Source organism: Arvicanthis niloticus, chromosome 4 (genome assembly GCF_011762505.2).
Source record: "Arvicanthis niloticus isolate mArvNil1 chromosome 4, mArvNil1.pat.X, whole genome shotgun sequence".
Classification (NCBI taxonomy): domain Eukaryota; kingdom Metazoa; phylum Chordata; class Mammalia; order Rodentia; family Muridae; genus Arvicanthis; species Arvicanthis niloticus.
This window is the reverse complement of record NC_047661.1, coordinates 94,518,988-94,544,209: the sequence shown is the minus strand read 5'-3', so window position 1 is coordinate 94,544,209 and position 25,222 is coordinate 94,518,988. Positions and strand designations below refer to the sequence as shown.

The 25,222-nt window shown below is 42.4% G+C and overlaps 1 protein-coding gene across 2 annotated transcripts in view; it reads right to left on the bottom strand.

Moving 5' to 3' along the window:
- Positions 1-20,959, bottom strand: part of Dbt (dihydrolipoamide branched chain transacylase E2) — a 33,208-nt gene extending 12,249 nt beyond the window's left edge. For both annotated transcript variants that reach the window (XM_034500021.2, XM_076933166.1), the window contains exons 1-5: positions 20,835-20,959; positions 13,274-13,397; positions 10,263-10,338; positions 3,522-3,703; positions 2,270-2,391 (exon numbers count right to left, since the gene is read on the bottom strand). In XM_034500021.2, the coding sequence (XP_034355912.1) occupies positions 2,270-2,391; positions 3,522-3,703; positions 10,263-10,338; positions 13,274-13,397; positions 20,835-20,885 (555 nt within the window). In that variant the 5' untranslated portion in view covers positions 20,886-20,959. The remainder of the gene's footprint in view (positions 1-2,269; positions 2,392-3,521; positions 3,704-10,262; positions 10,339-13,273; positions 13,398-20,834) is intronic.
- Between the last annotated feature and the right edge of the window lie 4,263 nt (positions 20,960-25,222).

Here is a 25,222-nt window from a genome sequence, read left to right as displayed (position 1 = left end):
GCTGTTGTAAGAATCTGAGCCATTGTGTCTGGGGCCTGGCACATACATGCTTGAGACAGTGGATGGGAAGGCTGGTGACTGGCACCAATGGTTCTGAGGGACAGTCTCTGGTAAACTCTGGCCTCACTGTTGGAACTGCACTGGCAACTTTCCCACTGTAGGTTTCACAATAACTCCTTATCTGTGAGGATAATGGAGGCATCTAAATTCCTGTCAGTGTCAGGAAGCCATGCTGTCTGGGCTGTTATCCACCATGCAGTCACAGAATAGGCTACAGTTTGGATCTGGAATGTTCTACAAGGTCTGTGTGCAAGGCTTGTGCTTGGCAGAGTACGGTGGGGATTGCCTATAATTCCGGTACTCTAAAGACTGAGGTAGAAGAATAGATTATGAGGATAGCCTGGGCTATACAGTGATTTTTGAGGCCAGCTTGGACCACATGAGATCCTATCTTTTTTTTTTTTTTTTTAAGCATACATACATAAACATAAAAAATAAATAAAATAAAGGACTGGTTTAATTTGGTAGAGTTAGGACAACATGGAGACTTTGAGTTGGAGTCTATGAGGAGATTTTCCAGTTTCTATGAGTATGTCATCAAAGGGCACTGTGGATGACCTTTTCATTCCCAGCTCTGAGGAGAGCAAGCTTTTTCCCCTGGCACTCCTACCATGATGTGCTGCTCCACCACACACCTAGAACCCAGGGGCTGACTGGTCATGACTGAAGACTAGGAAGCTAGGAGCCAAATTAAACATTTCTTCTTTAGAAGGTGGTTTATTTGGGAGGATTTTGTTGGAGTTATGAAAAGTTGAGTGACTTACAGATGGACAAAGACAGCACAAATCTCCCATCTCAGCACAGTGTGGTTTGGTTGAGTTTTGTTACTACGTCCATTTCTGTCCGATTCTTAGTCTCCCCTTTGCCACCCTCTCCTTCCCTTTATAGACTTTTGCTTTAAGAAATCAATCACAGGCGTCCAAATTCTTAAACGTGCCTCTAGGTGACCCAGAGTAAAACACTGGTGTGTACATGTGTGCCTGTGTGTGTGTGTGTTCATATGAGTATGGGTACATGTTCACACCGAGCCTGTGCGTGTGGAGGTCAGAGGCTAACCTCTGGGGTCATTTCTCAAGAGCTTATTTTTTGCGACGGGGTCTCTCACTACATCTGAAGTTTGCCGACTGAGACCAGACTGGCTAGCCAGTGAACCCTGGGGCTCCTTCAAGCTCTCCGTCCCGAATGCTGGAATTACACATGCGCACCACCATGCCAGGCTTCTTGTGTGTGTGTGTGGGGGGGGGGGGGGGCTCAGCTTTGTGCAGTAAGCATTTCACCTCGTAAGCCACTTTATCTCCCCAGCCCCAAGACATTGGCATTTAGAAATATTATATTTAAGGAACATTAACTGCTATTGCTACTGGGCTCTGGGGAAGGAAAAAGACACCACATTATTCAAGTAATATGAAGTGCTAAGTTCATGTTGTCCTGCCATTTCTTCCCGGTGCTTTTTTTAAGATTCATTTTTATTGGTATGAATGATTGTGTAAATTTATATCACATATATTCGAAGTGTTATTAGATATCAGAAGAGGGTATCAGGTACAGTAGAGCAGGGGTTGGTGGTAGTGGTTGTGAGCCACCCACCCACTATGGTCCCGGGAACAGAACCCAGGTCCTCTGGGAGCAGCAGATGCTTATAACAGTCTGGCCATCTCCCAGGTGCTTCTGCGCCATGATCACTTTACTATTGGAACCACTTTTTTTGTTTTTTGTTTTTGTTTTTTCAAGACAGGGTTTCTCTGTGTAGCCCTGGCTGTCCTGGAACTCACTCTGTAGACCAGGCTGGCCTTGAACTCAGAAATCCGCCTGCTTATGCCTCCCAAGTGCTGAGATTAAAGGTGTGCGCCACCACCGCCCGGCTTTTTTTTTTTTTTTAAAAGAGTTATTTATTGATTGATTGACTGACTGACTGATTGATTGATTTAATATATGTGAATACGCTGTCGCTCTCTTCAGACACACCAGTAGAGGGCATCAGACCCCATTATAGATGGTTCTGAGCCACCATGTGGTTGCTGGGAATTAAACTCAGGACCTCTAGAGGACCAGTCAGTGCTCATAACCGCTGAGCCATCTCTCCAGCCCTGGAACCACTTTCATTAATTTCAGCTTAAACCATTTCACAGAGAGCTTTTTTTTTTTTTTCCCATTGATACAAATGTATACTTTCTATGTAGTCTCAAACTTCAGTTTTAATTAGACTTACATTGTTTTCCATCGCCAGCCGACGAACTGCAGGCGTTGCCAGTGTTTTCTGGCCTTTTATCTCTTGGTGAGTGTGCTCCTCATGGGACACAGCAGGAGTTTCAACCACATCTTCTTCTGAATCTGGAAGCAAGGTTAGACAACTTCAGTCAGAAACATCTCTTCAAAAGCTTAGTGGCTGGGCTGGCCAGAGCGCTGCATCAATAAAGCACCTGTTATACAAGCCTAAGGACCTGAGTTTGGCTCCTCAGCACCCAGTAAATGTCAGGTGTTGCAGTGTGTGTCAATGACTCCAGCACCAGGGGGAGGAAGACAGGGGAGGGGGGGGGAAAGACAACAAATCTATCTGGAGCTCAATGTCCAGTGAGCAGGACGGAACTAATGAGCTCCAGGTTCAGTGAGACACAGTCCCTCAGATAAGGTGGGAAGTGACTGAGGAAGACATTGGCTATCAACCTCCACATGCACGCTCACATACACACATGAGCAAGATCATACCCTGCCGCCCCCCCCCCCCCACAGTTATTGGTCTATGACTAACTCTGGATTGCAACACTGAGACGTACCATGGAAGTTTTAAGGGTTGGGGCCCAGTGAGTTGTCCTTAGGTGGTCACAGGTGTGCTCTCCTACAACCCTGAAGCTCTCCCTCCACTCTTAGGTCTCAGAGGTGACGCCTGCTCCTATACAAAATCCTGCTGTGATGTGTCATGACTGGCCATCTGCACAGAGGCCAAGCCGGGGAGGATTCCAGATCTGAGACATTGAACCCGCTATCCTACTATGTTAGATTTAACTCTTCTAGTCTCCAATTTGTGCTCTTACTGACCAATGTTCTGGACTTCAACCATTAGTCCCCGAGAGAGCTTCTTGCTTCATTGAACATCAAAGTTTCCAGAAGGCAGACATCAGACAAATGAAGTCTTACTGTACAGGTTTTTGGTGTGGTATCAGATTGAAAGATAATCAGGGATCACACAGAAAATCTTTTCAGTTTTCCTAATTTTCTGTTCTAAATCCTCAACCCAGACTCCATACCTTAGAATTATCCTATTTGAGACAGAGTTTCTCTGTAGCCAGGGATAGGTTTAAACTTGCTACGTAGCCTAAGCTGGCTTCGAACTCCGAATCCTCCTGACTCCACCACTCAAGGTCTGGAATTATAAGTGTACCACCATGGCGGGCAGGGACTATTTTATATTGGGATTCAGCAACAAAAGGAAAGCAGTAACGAATGCAGCCAGACATGCTCACCCTTTAAAGCTTCTGTCTCGATGTCTATCAGTGGTTTCCCCACATAAGCAATTTCGTCTAGATTGTAATAGAGCCTCTTAATGACACCATCGTAACGGCTGGTGATGGTGACAGAGGCCTTGTCGCTTTGAACTTCACAGATGCTGTCAAACTGAGATACCGTATCTCCTTCTTTTACATACCTAGGAGGGAGAGATACAGACACTTTTACATGAATAGTCATGATTTCAAGTCATCCTTGCATGTTCATGTAAATGCCACTTGAAGTCACATCACAGGCCATCTAGCTCAACATTGACGTCCAGATGTTGCACTAAGAAATATTTTAGAAGAGATGAAAAGGTTTTCAGAGTTTCAGACAAACCCCTAACAAATGATAAAATTAAAAACTAAACCCTTTATCTCAAGGTTTAATTACACATTCAGGTACACAAGTTCTTTTTTAAAGAGATTTATTTATTCTTATTTTATACGCACTGGTGTTTTGCCTGCATGTATGTCTGTGTGAGTGTCAGATCCCCTGGAACTGGAGTTACAGACAGTTGTGAGTTGCCATATGGGTGCTAGGAATTGAACCTAGGTCATCTGGGAGAGCAGCCAGTACTCTTAACCCCTGTGCTATCTCTCAAGCTCCCCTAAACTATTTTTTTTTAATTTTATATACATGGGTGTTTTGCGTGTTTGTATGCCTGTATGAGGATGTCAGATCCCCTGGAAGGGGAGTTACAAATAGTTGTGAGCTGCCATGTGGGTGCTGGGAATTGAACCTAGGTCCTCTGGAAGAGCAGCCGGTGCTCTTAACTGCCAAATCATCTCTCCATTTCTGTTAAATAAGTTCTTAAAACATTATATTTGAGTGGTATTTCCTCTTGTTGTATAATACTACGTAAGGAGCATCCCTAATTAGAAAATACAAAATCTGAATTGTTTTTTTCTGTCCCAACAATGATGCTCAAAACCTTAGATTTCAGATGCTCAAATGCTGAGGCCTAAGCAAGAATTCTATAACCTATGATACAAAATCTGAAGCAGTTTGGTCCTAAACACCCAGATAAATTATATTTAACCTGTATTAGAATCTGATCAGACTTAAAGAGTGATTTTAGAAGTAAATAACTATGATAAGGACGATGGTGACGTCGTCAGTAGGCATCCTTTGTGATTTTCACTTGCCTGAATACCATCCTCTTTTTGCCTAGTCCAGCTGCAGTCTGCAAAAACAAAGATAATGCTCCAAAACTGAAGGAAGATGGGGAAAATGATGTCTAGTAAAACAGAAAATAGCAACAAAGTGGCCGAAATAGATACATGACAAAAGACACCAAATTCTGCTGTTAAAGACTGATTAAGATAGAAAGGTACCAGAAGGGCTGAACAGCGGATTCTCTTTAGTAGATGAAAGAACCAGTGAATCTGAGGATGAGACAATGTCATAGAGCACACTAACACACATGCTGGAGTCTCAGGAGGAAAGAAAGGTCACAGGGTCAAAATGACACTTCAAGAAGCTGAGCATGGTAACACAGACCTGTGAGCCCAGCACACAGATGGCCGAGTCAGGAGGATCATAAGTTTGAGGTCAGCCCAGGATACATGGTGAGACCCTGTCTGAAAAAGAAAGGAAAGAAAGGAAGGAGGGAAGGAAGGAATATTTTAAGAAATAATGACCTCAATGTTAAACCTGGAACTTCCAGAAGAAAACACAGGTAATAGCTTACATGAAATAGGTGCAGGAAAGCCAACAACTGACATAAGACTTCTGCACACTTCGAGAAGCAGTGAGCTTGGTGAAGACGAAGCTCACAGAGCGGAGAGAGCCTTTGCCAGCTATGCATCTGACGGAGGTTAATATCCCAAACATATAAAGAACTCAAAAAACAAAGAGTCAAAAAGACAAAACTCATTAAAAGGGGGGTGGGGTGGGGGATGGGGCTGGGACCTAAACAGGGCGTTCTTAAAAGAAAGAAAAAACCAAAAAGCTAAAAAATATTTTAAAAGAATGTTCATTTTCCGTAGCAATTAGGAAAATATAAATCAAACCAACTTTGAGGACTCATCTTACCCAAGTCACAGTGGTGAAGATCAACAACACAATTGACAAGGGACATTAGAGGGAGTGTGGGGCAAGGGGAACCCCCCTCACCGTCGGTGGGATGGCAAAGGAAACCTTCCCTCACTATCGGTGGGATGGCAAAGGAAACCTTCCCTCACTGTCGGTGGGATGGCAAACTGGTTAGATCACTCTGGCAATCTCACATCTGTGGAGAATTCTCAAAAGCTAGAATAAATCTACCATATGAGCCAGCTGTCTTACTTGCTGGCATCTGTCCAAAGAAGCCGCACGTCCCACTTCACAGATACTGGCTCAGCTCGGTTACTGCTGACTGCTGCTGTATTCACAACCGCCCGGAAATGGAAACAACCCAAACGCCCTTCAGCTGGTGAAAAAATAAGGAAACGTGACCCACATACACCTGGAATACTACTCAGCTGCAAAGAAAAATGAAATCATGGACTTTGCAGGTAAGTGGGTAGAATGTGAAAATATTATGCTGACTAAGGGGAACCAGACACAGGAAGACAAACATCATGTTCTCCTTGATCTGAGGCTCCAAGCTCCAACTCTTCAAATGTGAGAACCTATTCTGGAAAACTACAGAAACACACAAGGCAAAAAAGGGACCATTGCCAGGGCAGTAGAGGCAGGAGCAACAGAGAAGAGGACAGCAGGGCACAGTTTTCTGATGGGGAAAACTGGAAAGATGAGGGGCACGAAGTAGGGAGGTAGGAAGGAAATAAAAACAAAAGTGGGAGAGACGTACAGTAAAAATAAGGAAGTCTGAAAAGGCCACAAGGAATGATACTATTGACTACCTAGCTACACAAACACAAAATAAAGCACTGTAATATACATAAATCTGTGTATAAATAGTTTAAATGAAATTTTCACATTTGGGCTGACAATGATCCTTCTAAGGTCCAACACCAGGCCTCTTTTGAGGTGTTGCTGAGAACTGTCCAAGAGCCTCCCCACACCTCAGACTATAGCTATTGCTCTTGGCTGCCCTCTAGAGGTGGAATGTGAGTCCCTATTGTGGAAACACCACATACATAGGCCCAGAGGCCCCTGAGCTGGAACTGACCTGAACTGACCCTCCTGGAAGACTAGCTTTCATGGTACCAGAAGGTCACGAAAGCTTCCTAAGGAGGGAGGCAGCCAACAGTCCTAGGCAGCTATGACACCTGTGAGTCACAACAAAGACCAGCACAAATAATGAAATTAAATCTTTAGGAAAAATTAATGTCTTTCCAGAACTAAAACAGATAAAACTAGTGACTGACATTCACCCTTCAAGAAATACTAAGAATCCGTCAGCCTGAAATAAAAAACCCTGAACAGTAACTCAGATCCATGTGAAGGAATAAAGAATAATTATATGTAATGATAGATAAGTTAGAGGAGAATTCAAACAGCACACTTGGAGTATCTATTTAACATGAAATGAGATAATGATGGGAAAAAATACTTACGCACATGAAACATCAACAAAATGGCAGACAAAAATCTTACCTTATCAGTAATTACATAAAATACATATGGTTTAAACACTACAGTTTAAAACTCAAAAAAAAAAAAAAAAAAAAAAAAAAAAAAGCAAGCTTAAGCAATCCAACTATATGGATATAATGCTCTCTCTTTCTCCAGGGTCCCACGGTGTAGCTTAGGCTGGCCTCAAACTCAGAGTCATCCTCCTGCCTTAGCCTCCCAAATGCTGGGATTACAAGTATAGGGTACACTATTTTTTTTAGCATTTTCTAAGTATAACATCATACATATATTTTTTCTTGAGTCATTTGTAAATACTAAGTTAGAGAACAAACACAAGAAAGCTCTCAATAATTCCTAAAGAAGTCATGAGAAACAAGTGACACACTTGTCATTTAGGAAAGTTATAGCTAGGCATGGTGTGCAGACACAGAGGCGGGAAGATCACAAGTTCAAGGCCAGCCAAGGCTATGTATTGAATGCCCCCATCTCAAAAGTAAGAGATAGAAAAACAAACTATTTAATTTGGAGTGAGGGGGACAGGTTCTCTCTGTGTAGTGCAGGCTTACCTCAAACTTGAGATCCTCCAGTCTCACCCTTCAAAGTAGCTGGGAAAACCAAGCCCAGCCTTAAGATTCTCATTAGGAAAAAAACAATCTCCTCTTCTAAGAGCCTTAACCCCTTTACTACGCATGAAGATGTACAAAATTCAATAAGATAGAAAGTAAGAAGTGTTAAGACTTTCTTAGTCTAGAAAGACTAGAGTTGGTCTTGAAGTAAAGCATCAACAAGTCAAATGTACACAGTCCTTGGGAGTGTGAGACATTTCCAAGACACTGCAATCATGTGGACGGTCACTGTCAGTTGGGACAGCCATGACTGTTATCTGACTCTACATAAGGACACAGAGAGAGCGGCATCACCTTCTATAAGCTCTGGGTACCAGGGGTGTGGTGCACACACATACATGTAGACAAAATATTCAAACACACTGAGTAAAATAAGTAAGTCTAAAAGTTTTAAGGCTAGTAGTTGAGAGACAGTGGCTCCTCAGAGAACAGGTGAGCCACAGGTGAGGCAGCTAACTGGTTTCTTGGCTCACACCACAGTTACACAGTGCCAGGAAAGCCACCTGTAAGGAAGGAAGGCTGCTTACTAACATCCCCTGCTTACAATGCAGAAAATGCTAAGTAGAGGAAGTGACGTTCACCAGCCTCAGTCCGGGCCTTTAAAAAGTACTGAAGTCTCCAGCAGTGGCACATAACGAGTAACCCAGCACTGAGGTCACAGAAGGCTGAGGCAGAAGGATGGCAAGTTTGAGGCTAGCTTGGGCTATAGTGCAAAATCCTATCCTGAAGGGAAAAAAAGAACTACAGTGAAGGAGAAATCTATTGGTTATCATAACCGCTATTTCTAAACACCTTTAAAACTAGGTTCAGTGCCAAGAGGCATCTTTCCCCAGAAGATGCAAGAAACAAAAGGATGTTAATATAGAAATGTTTATAACGTCAATTCTGTGGACTTCTGACGTTTTGAAAACCAACTATCCATGTAAGGTAATCTGGACTGTTGTCTGTTAACTCCACTCAGCTATCTCTAAATAAAATATAGAAAACACCCTAAGAGAGAAAGAGGTGGGGGGGGGGGGACATGGAGGCAGATGTTCACGTGTCTCCACCAGTCAAAGATAGTTGATATATCTAAGTTAGGTATTGGGTTACACTTCTGATTGAGCATTACCAAACTTATAAAGCCTTTGATTAACATTTTTAAAAATTGCATAAAAGCAAAAAGGAAAAGGGGGCATGGGATAGGGGTTTTCTAGGGAGGGGAAATGGGGAAAGGGGATGGCATCTGAAATGTATATAAAACATCCAATAAAAAATAAAAAAAATAAATAAAAAGAAAGAAAAAAAAGAAACAAAAGGATGGAGAGGGTGTCTGCCTTTTGTATCAAGCATGTATGTCTGTGTGTACATATGCACGCACATATGAATGTGCATATACAAGCATGCATCTATGTATCTATCTGTATTATGTATTTCTTTAAAGTTTTTGTTTTAATTGTGGGGGGCATGTAAATCTGAGAGCACTTGGGTGGTTTCCTGTTGAGGCCAGAGGCAGAAGCTCTCCCCATCGGTGAAGAAGTTACATGCAGTTGTGAGCTGCCAAATGTGGTCGCTGGGAACTGAACTCAGGACCTTTGAAAGAGCAGCCCATGCTCCCATCCACTGAGTCATTTCTCCAGTCCTAAATCTTTAAGATTTCAGGAGAATCTTTTGATTTGTGCCTTTCAGGTAAATGTATCTTGTAAGCCTGTAGGCAAGGCTTACCTTGCCAGGTACTGTGACAGGTGCCATGGATCAAGCCAGGTTGATTAGTAGAGAGTTAGATGACAGGATCACTTTCAAACAGTAGGAAGGAAAGTAGGAGTTCACACATTAGATTCTTCCAGGTGGCTGGGCATAACTCAGAGGCAGTGGTGCATCTAGTTTGCAGGCTCAGGGCACTGGATCTGATAGTTGTGCTGCCCTGGTTTTATATCAATTTACCATCTCTTAGAAATCAATCTCTTTTTTAGCTGAAGCAAAGAATAAACAGTTAAAGGATTTTTTTTGGTTTTTTTTTTTTTTTTTTTTTTTTTGTAAGAGAAAGAAACAAGGACTAGAGAGATGGCTCAGCCATTCAGCCATTAAGGGCACAGGGTTCAATTCCCACCAACCATCTGGTTGCACACAGCCATCTGTAACTCCAGTTCCAGGGGATTCTGTACCCCATTTTGACCTCTGAGAGGATCAGGCATGCACACAGTGTACAGACATACATGCAGGCAAAACACACACACATAAAGTAGAGATGGCTGGGCGGTGGTGGTGCATGCCTGTAATCCCAGCACTTGGGCGGCAGAGGCAGGCGGATTTCTGAGTTCGAGGCCAGCCTGGTCTACAGAGTGAGTTCCAGGACAGCCAGAACTACACAGAGAAACCCTGTCTCAAAAAACCAAAAAAAACCCAAACAAACAAACAAACAAACAAAAAAGTAGAGATCACTAATAAATCACATCAAAGAAAGTTATTTGTGGAATGACTTCTGCTACCAGCATATTAGTAAAAAAGCTTCTCAATTTGAGCCTTACTCTTTGTACATTCAATTAATTTTCCATTGACTTAAAAAATACTTTGAGACTAACTTACCATTCCTTAATAGTTACTTCTCGAATCCCTTCTCCGATGTCGGAGAGTTTGAACTGAACAACCTGTCCCTGGAGCACTTCAAAAACAAATGGGAAAAGATCTCATTAAATATGTATTAGCAATAGATGCTTTTATTTCTAAAATTAGAATACGTTCTCAAGCAGAGGCAGAAACTGTTCCATCTTATAGACAACCAAACCCAAAATAACCAATCCAAAAAACAAAAACAAAACCCCAAAAACAAATACCCCAGCGTTTTGTAACTTTAAAAAGCATAGACACTAAGGGTTTACAAAAATTACTCCAAGACACATACCCACTGGCACTGAACTTATGTTTTCCAACTTCCCAATGAATGTTCTTTGATAGGGTTATAGATGTCTCTCCTAAGAAGTTCCTGACCATTCAAAACAGTATCAATGTACAAAAAATGGCCTACTTACTGTTGTTCGATCTTTTGAGACAGGGCCTCACTCTGTCATGTAGCCCTGGCTGCCCCGGAACTCCATATATAGGCCAGGGTGGTCTCAAACTCAGAGATCTGCCTGCCTCTGCCTCCCAGATGCTGGGATTACAGTCATGTACTATTACCATGCCTAAACACTTCTAATATGTCCAAATCACGCTCTGCCAAATTATTTCTAAGGCTTTCCTTTCCTCTCTCCATTAAGCAGTGTAAGAGAGACTTTAAAGGATGGTGAGTGACCAAGACAGCAGGTACTTTAACATATATCCGACTTTGGTTAATCTGACCAATGTAAAGACCTCTTATTTGTGTGCTGATGTGTTCCTAGGGCAGTGCCCCGCACAAACACTTTCTTAATAAATGCTCACAACGAAATGAGTCCCAGGACAGCCAGAGTTACACAGTAAATTCCTATCTTAAAAACAAATAAACAAACAGGAGTCCGTATAACCTGCAATTGATAGACACAAAGACCTAAATAAAGTTCATGAGAAGTGTTTAAAGGACAAAGCAGGAAGTCGCTGTCCCTCCTGCAGGGTCCCTACTTTCTCTGGGAAGTACCAAGTAATCAGGGTTAGAAAATGGAAGTCTTGGGGCTGGAGAAATGGCTCAGCAGTTAAGAGCATTGACTTCTCTTCCAGAGGTCCTGAGTTCAATTCCCAGCAACCACATGGTGGCTCAGAACCATCTGTAATGGGATCTGATGCCCTCTTCTGGCATGTCTGAAGACAGCTACAGTGTACTTGTCATGTATATAAAATAAATAAAATCCTTTAAAAAAAAAAAAAAAAAGGAAGAAAGAAAATGGAAGTCTTTGCTTGAACAGAGTGAGCTGAGAGGAAGAAGGGTTGTCTCCATGTGTGAGGCCTTGGGTTTTATCTTTAGCACCGCAACACACACACACACACACACCCCATATACATACATATACACCACACACATGCATCACACATACCATACACAGAAACACACACCACACATACATGTAAAAATATCTTTTGTTCGAGAAGTAATTGTTGTTTCCAAGGCTTACTGCCTTTATCTGCTAACTTAGGCCTAGTCCTGGAAGCTTTCAGCTTTTGTATAACCTTATCTAGGCCTAGAGTATTTTTAGCCTCTGAGACTTGCTGCTGAATAAGTTCATTCTTTCTTGCTCTTTCTGACCTGTGCCTAGCTGTTCACTCACCTGACTCAAACTCCTCTCCAAACTCATTGATTGAATCTGGCTTCCCTCTCAGCTTTTCCTGAATGGCTCTGCTTGGCCTCATACTAACTTCAGCAATCTGTTCTAATCTTCTGGCTCCTTCTCATCCTTTGACTCGTTCTGTCTTTACTTGTGTCTAGCTTGTTCTTTCTGTATCTTGTCTCTGTAAAACTGCCTCCTTTCCCCTTTTTTCTTTCTCTCTCTTTTCTGTGGTGCTCTCTTGAGCAGCCTCTTTTTCCTCTCTCTTTTCAAGAGAGTCGGGCAGATCCTATTCTATCAAATCTGTCTCTGATTCATTACTTTGTTGGCCACTCAATTAGTCATCACTTTCAAACTGTGGGTGCTTCCTCCAACAAGCCTTACTTCCATTGTTTGTCATTAAAGGTGTGTACTGAGGGTGTGTCCTTATTCCAGCCAGAGGGATTAAAGGTGCATGCTAAGGGCTGAGCCACACCACAACTAGAAACAGTTTTTTCAGTAAACAACACAATCTTGGGTGTAATCAAATATCCTTCAACACAAACACACACGTTCCATCCATACAATTACCAAAATAAGTTACTATGCATATTGTATATGTGGTGCTAGGGATAAGACACATGTATAGTATAAAATTTGTGTGCATATATAAATAGGTACAAATCTCTTCAGAAACCATGTTGAATGTAACGTTTACATTGTCTGCGACCATTGAGGGTGGCATATAAAAGCACAGAAAGTTGGGCAGGATCTGCCTAGAATTTCTGCTTCTCGCTGTCAGCACACACTAAGGCCCTGGACCTGCCAAATTTGTAAGTAAATAATGAAGTCGAGGGTCTTTGTCAGGGTTCTGAAAAGACTAGCAGAAAAAAGCTCTTACACCTTTGCCTTTGCCAAATCTAATACTTGAGGCCTTGAGTTACTTACAGAGGCTGGGTAGCTGGGGGAAAGGTAAGCGGATTAAAGCCAGGAACTCTCTAGTCTGGCAGAACGCTACTCAATCAGGGTGATTACCACTCTAACGGCAGATTGTTTCACCTCTCCGACAGAATGACTGTGCACACGAATATACACATGATTCTACTAAGTTAAAATTTACCTTAACTTAGGAGGTCACATCAGTGCTAATGATTGTACCTAGAAAATCAGAGAATAAACAACAGATGACCAGGTATAACCCAGCCTCAACTGTAAAAAACACAGCATTATGGGAAACTGTGGATGCGAGTGGGATGGGAAATAGGAAATGGGTAGAGGTGGGAGGAGCAATGCCAGAAATACAGGGTCAACTGTTTTATTTTGGTTAAGTCTTCAGTGACTGAGAAAAAGAATCCGTAAAGATAAGGGCACTATTTGACTCACCGGCTGCTGTTCTCAGGGAGTGATGTGGTTGGCTGTACTTGAGCAATGGATAACCCACAGAACACACATATTTTGGCTTCAAAACACGTCCCTTATTACATGTTTGAAAATAACGAACATAGCTCTACCAAAGAGAAAAGAAAACAAAAAGAATTTATAAATCTTCAGAGGTGGGGAGTGAAGTTTATTGAAAAGAGTGTGTGTCCCATATGCAGAAAGCTGAGGGTTTACTGACCTCCCCCACCAAATAAAAGTGTACACTATTTTAATGGCTGTTTAAGTATGTACTGAAATTCGTTTAGTTCTGTTTTAGGTTGATGCTCATGCCGGTAATGAATTACCTAGGCAAATCCAGAATACAGCAGGAATGAATACAGATTCAGCAGCAGGCACAATCACAGCTGATGAAACTAATCTAATTACTTTCTAAATTATGTCTGTTCCAGTAATCAAAGAACTCAAACTCTTTTTCACTCTGTAGACCAGGTTGGTCTCGAACCCAGAAATCTGCCTGCCTCTGCCTGCCCCCCCACCCCCCCCAAGTGCTGGGATTAAAGGCGTGCGCCACCACTGCCCGTCTCAAACTCTACCATAGAGAAACCATAGGCTCAAGTCACATTACTCCCAGAGTCACATAAGTTTGCATGTCTAAAACCACTGTCTTAAGTCCCTTCCACGTCAGTGGGTAGACATGCTCAGGTTGTTCGACTTTCTGAGATAATGTTATGAAGGAAACCTGAGACTGCAGATGTAGCTCAGTGCAAAGCAGCCGGCTAACATGCATGGCTCCTGAGCTCATCCCCAGGACTTCAGAAACAACCACCACCAACAAAAAACTCCATCCACAGTGACCAAGAGCATTGAAGATAATGAAAAACATATATTAAGTCCTAAAGTTTTGTTTTTCCACATTTATTTTTCCTCTGTCCTGGGGGGGGGGGGGGGAATACTGAATCCATGGTTTCTTGGCATGCCCAAATGGTTTTCTTTCTTTTTAAGAGATATTAATTTTTTATAGTATGTGTATGAGTGTTTCTCTACATGTATGCATGTGTACTGTGTGTGTGCCTGTTATCCAGAGAAGCCAAAAGAGGTTGTTGCATAGTTACAGATAGTTGTGAGCTGTGATGTGGGTGCTGGGAACTGAAACCCAGCACTCTGGAAAAACAGCCAGTGCTCTGAACTACGGAACTGCTTTTCAGCCCTCTCACTGGTTTCATTATATTAATTTATAGATGACTCTGTTAACTATTTTTTAAAATGCCTTAGTATGAGTCAAAACATATTAGGCCCAAATACACTCAACTTTATATATCAAAACCCAAGTGTCTTTATAATTTATTCTTACAGTTATCCTTTCAGTGTTATTAATATTCAATAACTATACCTTTTAAACATCAACGACCATGATTTCTAGCCTCTTTGTTTCTGAGAATCCTGGTAAGTATTTAAAACTTTACTTATATACCAGTTACGTTTTCCTAGAGAACATCACAGTAGTTGTGTACACTAGTTATTTGGGGTATGGCAACAGGTCTCCCTATGCTGCTCAGGTTAGTCTTGAACACTGTTGCTTAAGTGGTCTTCCTGTCTCAGTCTCTCAGACAACTGGGACTATAGGCTCATGCCAACACACTTAATTTTACAAGTCATATTTAATATGTTTTTATAAATAAGGATTTTGTTCTTTTTTTCTAAAAGCAACTATTATAAAATTAAAGTCTGACTACAGAATATACTTAAGCTCTTAATTTAAAAAAATATTTATTTTATGTGTATTAATGTTTTGCCTGCATACATGTATGTGTCCCACATGTATGCCTGGTACCTGTAGAGGACAGAAGAGGGAGTTGGATTCCCTGGAACTGGAATTAAGGATGATTGTGAGCTACTGTGTGGGTGCTGGGAATTGAACTCAGGTCCTCTTCAAGAGCAGTAAGTGCTCTTAACTGTCGAGCCATCTCTCCACTCCTATATTCAAATTCTTGAGTGGCAGTGTTTTCTGATTTCTGAAGGCAAAGAAAAATTGAGGGTTCCTTTCTTAAATTATGTATCTTGCTGGGCGGTGGTGGCGCACGCCTTTGATCCCAGCACTTGGGTGGCAGAGGCAGGCGGATTTCTGAGTTCGAGGCCAGCCTGGTCTACAGAGTGAGTTCTAGGACAGCCAGGGCTACACAGAGAAACCCTGTCTCGAACCCCCCCCCCCAAAAAAAAAATATGTATCTTGTCTTTAAAGAGCTCATCCTAAATCATCTCTTACCTCTGTTTGCATGTTCTCATAATTATGTGTGCATGTGCATATGAAGGCCTGTGGTTGACACTGACGATCTTCTCAATGGCAGCCCATCGTACATACTTTAGCAGAGACCCCCACTGAACCCAGAGCTCACCATTTCAGTTAGTGTGGCTAGCCATCTTGCTCTGGAGATTTCCTGTTTCTGCCTCCCACATGTGATTGCAGGCAGCCTCCCATGTCCACCTGGTAACTCACTTTTATAATACCTATACTTACATTTTTTGTTTTACTATTGTGTCTGTATGTCTCTGTGTGTACATATCTGTGGAGTGTGTAATGTGAGTGCATATATGTGGAGGGCAGAGAATAACTCTTGGGAGTCAGTTCTCTCCTTCCATTTTGTTTTAAGGCAGGGTCTCTCCTGTTGTTTCTGCCTAGCTGCATATCCCAGGCTAGCTCCCCAGCAAGTTTCTGGGCCATTTTCCTGTCTCTGCCTCTCACTTGGCCATAGGATTGCTGGGATTACAAATGTGCATGATCAGATCCAGCTTCTGACATGGGTTCCAATGATGAAACTCAGGTCCTCAGACCAGTGCAGCAGGTGCCTTTCCCCATGAGCCAACTCACCAGGCTCTAATGCCTACATTCAATTCGTATGAATGCCTTTTCCCATGAGCCATCTCACCAGGCTCTAATGTCTATATTTAATTTATATTACGAGTAACATTTAGGAGCCACAAAACCTTGCGTCATTTAAGTTGACAACTTAAAGCTGATTGGAGATTGACAGGACTCTCTTCTCTACACACCCTGTTTTGTTTGCCCTTCCTTCTCCTTCAACATTTTCAACCCTGGCTCTTGGTCAACAAAAAAAGAAGTAATGACCTCTGCTTCTTCAGATATAAAATGTAGAGACTCTTAATGAAAATTATGATTTAAATAATGTATTTCACGCTTTAAAACTTTTGAAGAAAATTAACCTACAGAAGGTTCTCCCTTCAATAACACAACTCTTACTAAGGAATCACTAATAGATTGGGGAGGGGGGTTGCAAACTACCCAATTAAAAATGCACCAACTGCTTGCGGACCATGTACAAGGTGCTTGAAGCTTTCATATACATTCCCTGGTCTCCAGCTCACATTATCCCCTGGAAGATATACATGATTACCCTTACATGAGAAGTTGACAGAGGAGAGGTTATTTGTTCCAGGTCACACTGTGATTAAGTGGCAAAATTAAGCTCTGAAGCCAAGTAAACTTGACTTCAAAACCCAGGTTCTTCCTGACACATCACACTGCCAAGAGAAAGAATCCTTTCTTTCCGAGCTATAATCTAGGAGAAACAATTCTTTCTTAAGCATGGTTATGTGTGCTCTTATTATTTATAGTAAGAAATTATAGGCCAAAAAAGTAGTTGGGGGGGGAGGGAAGGCATTAAGTAGTAGGCATTTATGTAGGAGGAGGGTTAGCATGACCTTGGAGATTTAAATTGGGCCTTGTACACCAAGCATGAATAGCAAGGAGCAGATGGACACTTTTTTTTTTTTTTTTTTTTTTTTTTGGTTTTTCAAGACAGGGTTTCTCTGTGTAGCCCTGGCTGTCCTGGAACTCACTCTGTAGACCAGGCTGACCTCGAACTCAGAAATCTGCCTGCCTCTGCCTCCCAAGTGCTGGGATTAAAGGCTTTCGCCACCACTGCCCAGCCAGATTGGACACTTCTAAGGCACAGGGAATGATGTAAACACAAAAACTGCAACAGGAATTTGATCAGCAAGGCTGCAGGAGCAGTGAGTAGCCTGATTTGGTGTGGTCGGATCTGTCAAGGACAGTAGGATACTCACAGTGGTGGCTGGTGGGTATCTGAATGGTGGGGTAAGGAGCGGGAAGATACGCATTGGAGGATGGGGTCACATAGAGACAGGATGAGGAAACAGTCTGCTATTAGCTCATAGGATAGGTTACTATAGGGAAAGAAAGAGGCCAAGGCAGGATTGTAGTTGACACAGAAACAGGGGTTCTTGAATGACCTAGTCAACAGGGACTGAGAAAGGGCAGCTGAGTGACAATGGGTATTGTGTAAGGAAAAGCACCTGGATTGCTTTGACAAGAAAGAGAGGAGAGATTTAAAAAATTAGCAAAAGTAAAGAGATTAAAAGACAACAGAAAGGAGGAAAAATAAAATTTTAAACCAGAGAAGGCATGTCTCCCACCCTCATAATATACTAGTTAAAAGCAAAAGGCAGGTGGTGGTGGCTTCTTTTAATCCTGGGACTTGAAGGCAGAGGCAGGCAGATTTCTGTGAGTTCAAGGTCAACCTAGTCTACAAAGGGAGTTCCAAGACAACCAGGGTTATATAAAGAAACTATCTCAAAAACAAAAACTGAACAAACAGAAAAAGGAAAACAAAACTTCTTTTTCTGAGTCATTCAACAAACATTTATGGGCACTCACAGTGTATATAGCGCTGTGGTTACATACAGAAGGGAACACAGGTGATTCCTGCCCACATGTAATGTTCAGCAGAGTGAGAGATAAACGGAAGCACTCATGCCATTAACACACCCACAGTGGGGTGTTCTAAGGGAGCCTGGCTGGAGAGAGTTAGCTGCAGTGGGAGTAACCCAGGAGAAGAGCAGGGCTGCAGATGAGGCAAGAGTCACTGAGGCAGAAGAAATACATGCGCAAAGGTCTGCAATCAAGAGAGCACAGTGTGGAATCTGGGAATTGTTTTGTAGAGTTCTCTGTGCAGCAAGTGGGGGCACTGTCAGAGCTGGGGCTGGAGTGAGGGGTGTAGGGGTGTGTGTGTGTGTGTGTGTGTGTGTTACTTTTACTCTAATCTTTTTTTTTCATTGATGCCTATAATCAGTGCCCAGCAAAGTGGCTAAAATAATAATACAAAAAACCAAATTATTTTCAAGATAAAGGTATGGTACTGGCGATCATGCAGTTAAGTGAAATAAACTATATTCTCAAAGGCAGACGCAGAATGCTGTCTCATATGTCAAACTGAACAATGGATGCATGAAAGAGGAACAATTAAGGATGTGGAAAGGGAAATCAAAGTGGGTAATAGATAATGTGTAGAATAAACAGGTTTTCAATAAAGAATGATACTTCAGAGGTTGGAGAAGCCAGATGATAATTTTCACATGGCTTGGGGACATTTTAAAAAAGATTACTCTTAAACAAGAACATAGCATGATCTAATGTGTGCCTCATTTTATAAGATCATTATGGCAGGCCTATGGAAAACGAATTACAAAAGAGGCAGATCAAAGGCAAGAGGCCCAGTTAGGAAAGACTAAGACATCTGTAATTAATAGTGAGGCCATAAATAGTAGCTAGATTTCTTCAGACTTGGAAGCTGGAGTCAAGACAAACAGGTTTAAGGGGTCTATCCTGGACCCCAGAGTCTGCGTCCCTGAGGCATTATGGAACACTGGAAGATGGCTAAAGGCTAGCTTTTCCAACTCCCCTGTGCTAGTAGCAGCTATGTAACAGTGTTCTAACTGTTTATGTCAGCCTGGTAGTATCCCTTCCTCAGTCCTCCCAGTGAGTTGTTGCAGCTCCCCTATGGCCGTATGGGAAAGGTCAACTGAACTGATGAAATGTCTGCCCTGATAATAGTGACAGTCACGCACATCACCTGTAGTCTATATGCATAGAGGGTGTCCTGTTCATTTACTGGATTTGTGTTACATGCGATTGAAAAAATTGTGCAATGGGGGATCTCTTGGACAGCAGAATATATGACCTATTTATTTGGAAGACCAGAGAATGCCAGGGAACCATTAGAACAGTTGGCGACTATATGCAAAGGTATGGGAGAGATAATGCAGGAAGTTGGAAAAGCACAGAGGGCCAAAGCCAGGGCTTTTTTTTTTAGTAGTCACATATCACTTAATGACAGGCCTGTGTGAAATCCATTCACTATTAGATGATTTAGTCTATGTGCTTATCTTATGCTTACACAAACCAAATGGCTTAACTTATCGCCCACCTAAGCTATGTGCTAGTTCTTATACTACAAGCCTGCCCAGCGTGTCACTGTACTACTGTACTAAACACTGTGGGCAACTGTCACACCATTGCGTCACACCATTGTGTCTGTGTATCCACACACATCAAAAGATGGAAAAGGTCATAGGAAGTTTTCAGGTCTGTGGAGAGCTCACGGGAGCACTGTTGATGGAAGTCTTTGTGCGGTATTTAGAAGCTGAAAAGAAAAAGAGGGCGGTGGGATGAAGCAGCTGAAGGACATCAGAAGAGGAATATTGGTAAGCTAGTTTCTCAGAAGCCAAGAGGGAGAGCTCTCAGAAGAACTGCCCATAATACCTAGTAAGGTGCTGCTGACAAGGGTACTCTTCTGCTGCCTAGTTCCTACTTCTTTACAGTCTCCTTACACTAACTACCCCCCAGAAATTCCTAACTTTTGCCCCACTGCTCCACAGGTGTCCACCCCAGGTGTCACAGTAGCTCTGAGCAATTGTTTCATAACAGCACTTCTCTCTAAAGCCGTGGCTTTCTGTCTTTCCTTGCCTCCCTATCCCCTGTTCTTTACTAGGTTACAATCTCAGGATTATGGGCAATCTCAGGAGGAAAGAGATGATGGCTGGCTGTGTTATAGTAATATGCCCAGTGCCCAATACACACAGCAGGCTGGGAAAGGGTTTTGAGAGATCAGGAGGTCACCACTAAAGGAATATCTAGGGAAATGGGTAACGTCTGTATTCAAGAAATTATGTAATTAGGAAGAAACAGGATACTTAATGGGATACATCCACGGTTGTTGCTAAAAATCTGTGAGCGTGGGGGAACTGGAAATGGGGGTGGTAAATCAATGATAAAAAGTTGGAACAACATGTAGTGTGGACCAAGGAGAGAAGTGCAGCCCGCGTGGATCCCAAGCTAGAGGCTTTTCTCTTCCTCCACACTGAAAATTGCCTGAGGTCAGGTTAATAGTGCCGGCGTATGGCAGGCAGTGGGAACATATCTCTGTGTCTGCAGTGCCCATCACAATGCCTGATATCTAGAAAGTACTCAAGCAAAGTTAAGCAGGTGAAAGACCAGGATGTGGGTGCCGCTGGGAGGAAAGCTAGTTGCCCAAAGCTAATCGCCAGAGAATCGCGCCGGGGGACGAGAAAGGAGTGAGTTCCCAGCTTCACTGGAGCGCCACCTTCTCTGTCCTTCTGATTTGCATGCATCCTTCCATCACTTGCTCACAGGACGCGAGGCACTCGAAGAAGAAAGCAAACACACCACTTCGGATAACATCTACAAAATCACTCCTTCCCAACTTTAGACCCATCCAATCCTGCTTACCAGTCTGACAGAGTTCCGGCTCCAGCTTCTCAGCACACGCGCTGCAGCCATCTTACTCCGGAAATAGCCAGCAGCGCACAGCTGGGAGAGACCCAGGCGACCAATCTCAAGACGCGAGACGCACCTCCCTGAGCGGCCAATAGGAGGGAAGGAACGAGCCTCCCACCGGGCAGCCAACCAGGGCGCGGGGCGGGGCCGACTGAAAAACACAGACACACAGACACACAGACACACACACACACACACACACACACACCCCACACCCCCACACACACACCGAGAGGTGTAAAAGGATTGAAGGAGGGAGAAGGTACACACACACACACACACACACACACACACACACCTCACCCCCCCCCACACACACACCCCAAGAGGTGTAAAAGGATTGAAGGAGGGAGAAGGTAAAAGTTGAGAGGGATGGCAGCTTACAAAACCGGGTTTTGGGGTGTTAAGTACACACGCACCATCAATCAATCTTTTTAGTTCAGATAATGGAGAGAAATCATGTTTAGGAGCTGCAGAGACATGGGTTCAGTCTCCACCACTCAAATCATGTAGCTCATAACAACTTACAACTCTAGTTTTAAGGGATCCGACGCCCTCTTCTGGCCATCTTGGAGCACCTGCATGCATGTGCCATACATACATACACAGAGTTGCACCCACACATACATAAATAAGGTTTTTTTTTTTTTAAAGGAATATTTTAAGGGCACACAAGGAGGGGCACTAATTGAAGACCTGAGGGGTCAGTAGCAAACTTTTTCTGGTGTCTGCTGTAACTACAGTAAGGGCAGAAAAATAGGACATTTCTATATTTTGTAGCAAGGTTCTGAAGCACAATTTGTGAATCATACAGGAACACTTTTTCATGATTAGGAATTTCTCCTCCCATGTAGTGTCCTTGAGACTGTCGAAACTGATTTCTCACATCTAAAATAAACATGTTACCACTTTGTCTTTGAGTCTTAGAGAATGTCAGATGCAGCAGGCCCATTTAAGAAACGGGTCACAAACTTATAATCCTGAATTACTTTGCCCCTTGAAGAAAGGTCAGATTGAGCTCTAGTGGAACTGATAAAGGAAACATCAGAAACCCAGCACTTCGAGAGTGCATGTGGTTAGGGCAGGCAGAGATATCTCATTGGGAATTAAAGGCCTGTCACCCTGAGCTTTGTGAGACCCATTCTTAAAAAACAGAGCAGAAAAACAACAACAACAACAACAAAGCAAAGCAAGAGGCACAGAATGAGAGAGAGGGAACTAGAACTTTCTTTAATAGGTGGTATATAAATGTATACATTGTGTATATGTCCAATAAATTCAATTGTTCTTGCCTCTTAGAATAAAAATCTGCAACAGTATCTAAGGCATTAGAGAGAATGAAACAAAACAGAAAAAAGCAGGGGGTGAGAGAAACCCTCCGCACTGGAAGGTCGGTCAGTCAGGGTTTTCACAAGCTGTTTAACTTTACACAGATGCACTATTTTTGCCAGTCTGTGTAACACACATTCATCTATTGTAGGCAGTAAACAGAAATCATTGCCTTAATCAGAAAAATCCGCAATAGCCAGATGTGGTGACAAAAGGCTTTGATCCCAGAGGAAGGTGGATCTTTGTGAATTTGAAGCCAGCCAGGTCAAACAAGTGAATTCCAGTATAGGCAGGGCTGTTAGAGAAACTCTGGCTCAACACCACCCCCAAAATTGCAATAATCAAAAGAACTTGAGTTTTAAAAACTTTTCCCCTTAAACTTTTTATAGGCATATTGAATAGACTTGATAATCGTCTATGTTCCTGCTTGTATAATGAGAGACAGCAGTTGTTCCTAACAAGTGGATAATCAGCTCGTGACAGATACTATGTAACTTTCTTCCTTTAGGGGTTCTCTTAATTCTATCTTATTTTCAGGAAACAACTAGTTTATCATCTTACTCAGATCCTGTTTCCATATCTGATTGTGTTCTTATCTTTGTAACTATGTTTTGGAACCTATTCACTAGATCTGAATGGGGTATCAATACTAGTGCCAAGTGATGCAAGTCTTGACTAGCCAACTGTGTTTTGGTTAGTAAGACTAAGAGGAAGGAAAGGACCCAGAGAAAAAAAGGGAGGGACCCAAGGAGGAAGACAGGGAGAGAGACAGACAGAGACAGATACTGTAAAATGAACCTAGAGCCTTAGGCAAGCTAAGCAAGCCCTCTACCATGACTGAGCCTCGTTCCCAGCTTTCTGCTTCTCTATCTACTGTTTTATTTTGAGCCAGAATCTCAATAAGCTGTCTGGGTGGCCTTGAAGTTATGATTATGCTTCTATTCCTCCAGCCTGCTTAGAATCTGGGATTACAGCCCTGAACCACCAAATGGAATTGACAGATAATGATTATCTTCAATTTTAACTTAGATGATGTTAGATTGCTTTGCAATGTCATTGTACAAAACAACTTTGCAGGGCTGTTAGAGAAACTAACAGTGGAGAGTGGGAATATTCTTTGTTTCTCATTTGACCGTCTTAAAAGTATTTACCTATTCAGTAGTATTATGGTGTTAAAGTTTCTTAATTATTAATAAAGTTGAATGGGTTTCACCTGTTTATTGGTTCTTCCCACCCCACCCCCCTACAGTCTCGTGTGTAGTTCTGGCCTGGAACTGGTATGTACTCCAAGGTCTTGGAGATCTATCTGCCTTTGTTGATCAAAGGAATGTGCTACCCACACCAACCCTGGGTATTGATTTTTCAAATGCTTCCTTCATGCTTTTTTTTTTTTTTTTTTTTTTTTTGCTGTTGTTTGTTTTTCAAGACAGGGTTTCTCTGTGTAGCCCTGGCTATCCTGGAACTCACTCACTCTGTAGACCAGGCTGGCCTCGAACTCTGAAATCCACCTGCCTCTGCCTCCCAAGTGCTGGGATTAAAGGCGTGCGCCACCACTGCCCGGCTTCCTTCATTCCACATTTCATTATTAGGAAAGTTCATTCTCAGCTGGGCAGTGAGATTCTCTGCTATTCTTTGGTTTGACAATTTCTAGTTCTCATATACACAATGACCTGAAAGTTTTAACTTCAGTGATCTTGTTGGTTTTTGTTGTTAATTTTTTTTAATGACATAGGTATTATTTCTGCTTTGGGATTATGGTAAATAATACTGCTTTTGAAACTTTAGACAACTACTTTTGTGAAGACACATTTTCTTCTTTCTTTCTTCCAACCTGAGAAGAATTCCTGGGAAAAATCCCAGTTCTGAGTGTCTTTGTAGCCTATATTTACTCCTGCAATGCCGGTTACAATATTACCTACAGCTTTTTCTGCTAGTGTCTACATATATTGTGTCCACTTCCTTCTACCACCAAAGTAACAGCAGGAGTTCAGCATTAGAGAGCATAAGCTGGGGCCGCTGTTTGATACAATGTTGATTTAGCATGCATCGAACAGCAACATCAGTCTCCAGCACTGTGATGAGTAAAAGCAAAAAGGATAAGCTTTCTTCAGAGGGTGCTATATTTGTGCAATAAGAATCTAATACGTATGATAATCAAGGTACTACAGGGAAGATGGCTGCTCTTCCATAGGACCCGGGTCAGATTCTCAACACCTACTTGGTGGCTCACAATCCTCTGTAATTCCAGTCACAGGGAATTCGACACCCTCTTCAGTCCTCTGTGGCCTGTGCATAAATGTATGTGTAGACAATATGCCCATATACATAAAAATAATTTTAAAAGTACAACATTTATATTCTAATGTCTCATTATTTCCCGCCTATAAAATTACATCACTGGCATCTCCTTTTTTAGGCTCTCAGGCCTCCAATTCATTTTCTGTATACTATAAGGGGCTTGTGCGTCTCCCTTCGGTTAGCAGATCACAAGACAATAAAGTTTCTCTGAGTCTCATGCTAGGAAAGGGAAAAGCTGGGGTTCCTGAGCCAGCCAGAGGACAAGTGTGTCTTCCAGGAAGAGATTTTATAGTTCTGAAAACTGCTAGACCACTTTGCAGAAAAGACTGAGTCAATGACAGGTCAGTTTTGGCCCGGACCACACCTAGGTTAGGACCGCTTACTTTTGTATTACTATTGCCCTCTACTTAAACCCAAGCTTTACATCAGGATCCTGAAGATAGACTTGCTTTATTTCTTTCTCTTTCCAATGGGACTTAGTTAGTCCATACTTAACAGATCTCTTTTTTTCTGTATTAATACTTATTTCTTGGATTGGCTACTGAGAGGTGTTGGCTGAACTGACTTTCTAAAAGGCTGCCAGAGGCCAGGCTCTGACGGTTAACATTTCCAATAACCATACAACCGTTAGATACCATTCCAACTCTCAACTATGAGCACTTCCCTGATTAGTGTCTTGGGGCTCGTTCCAGATTGGTTTAAGTAATCTGTGT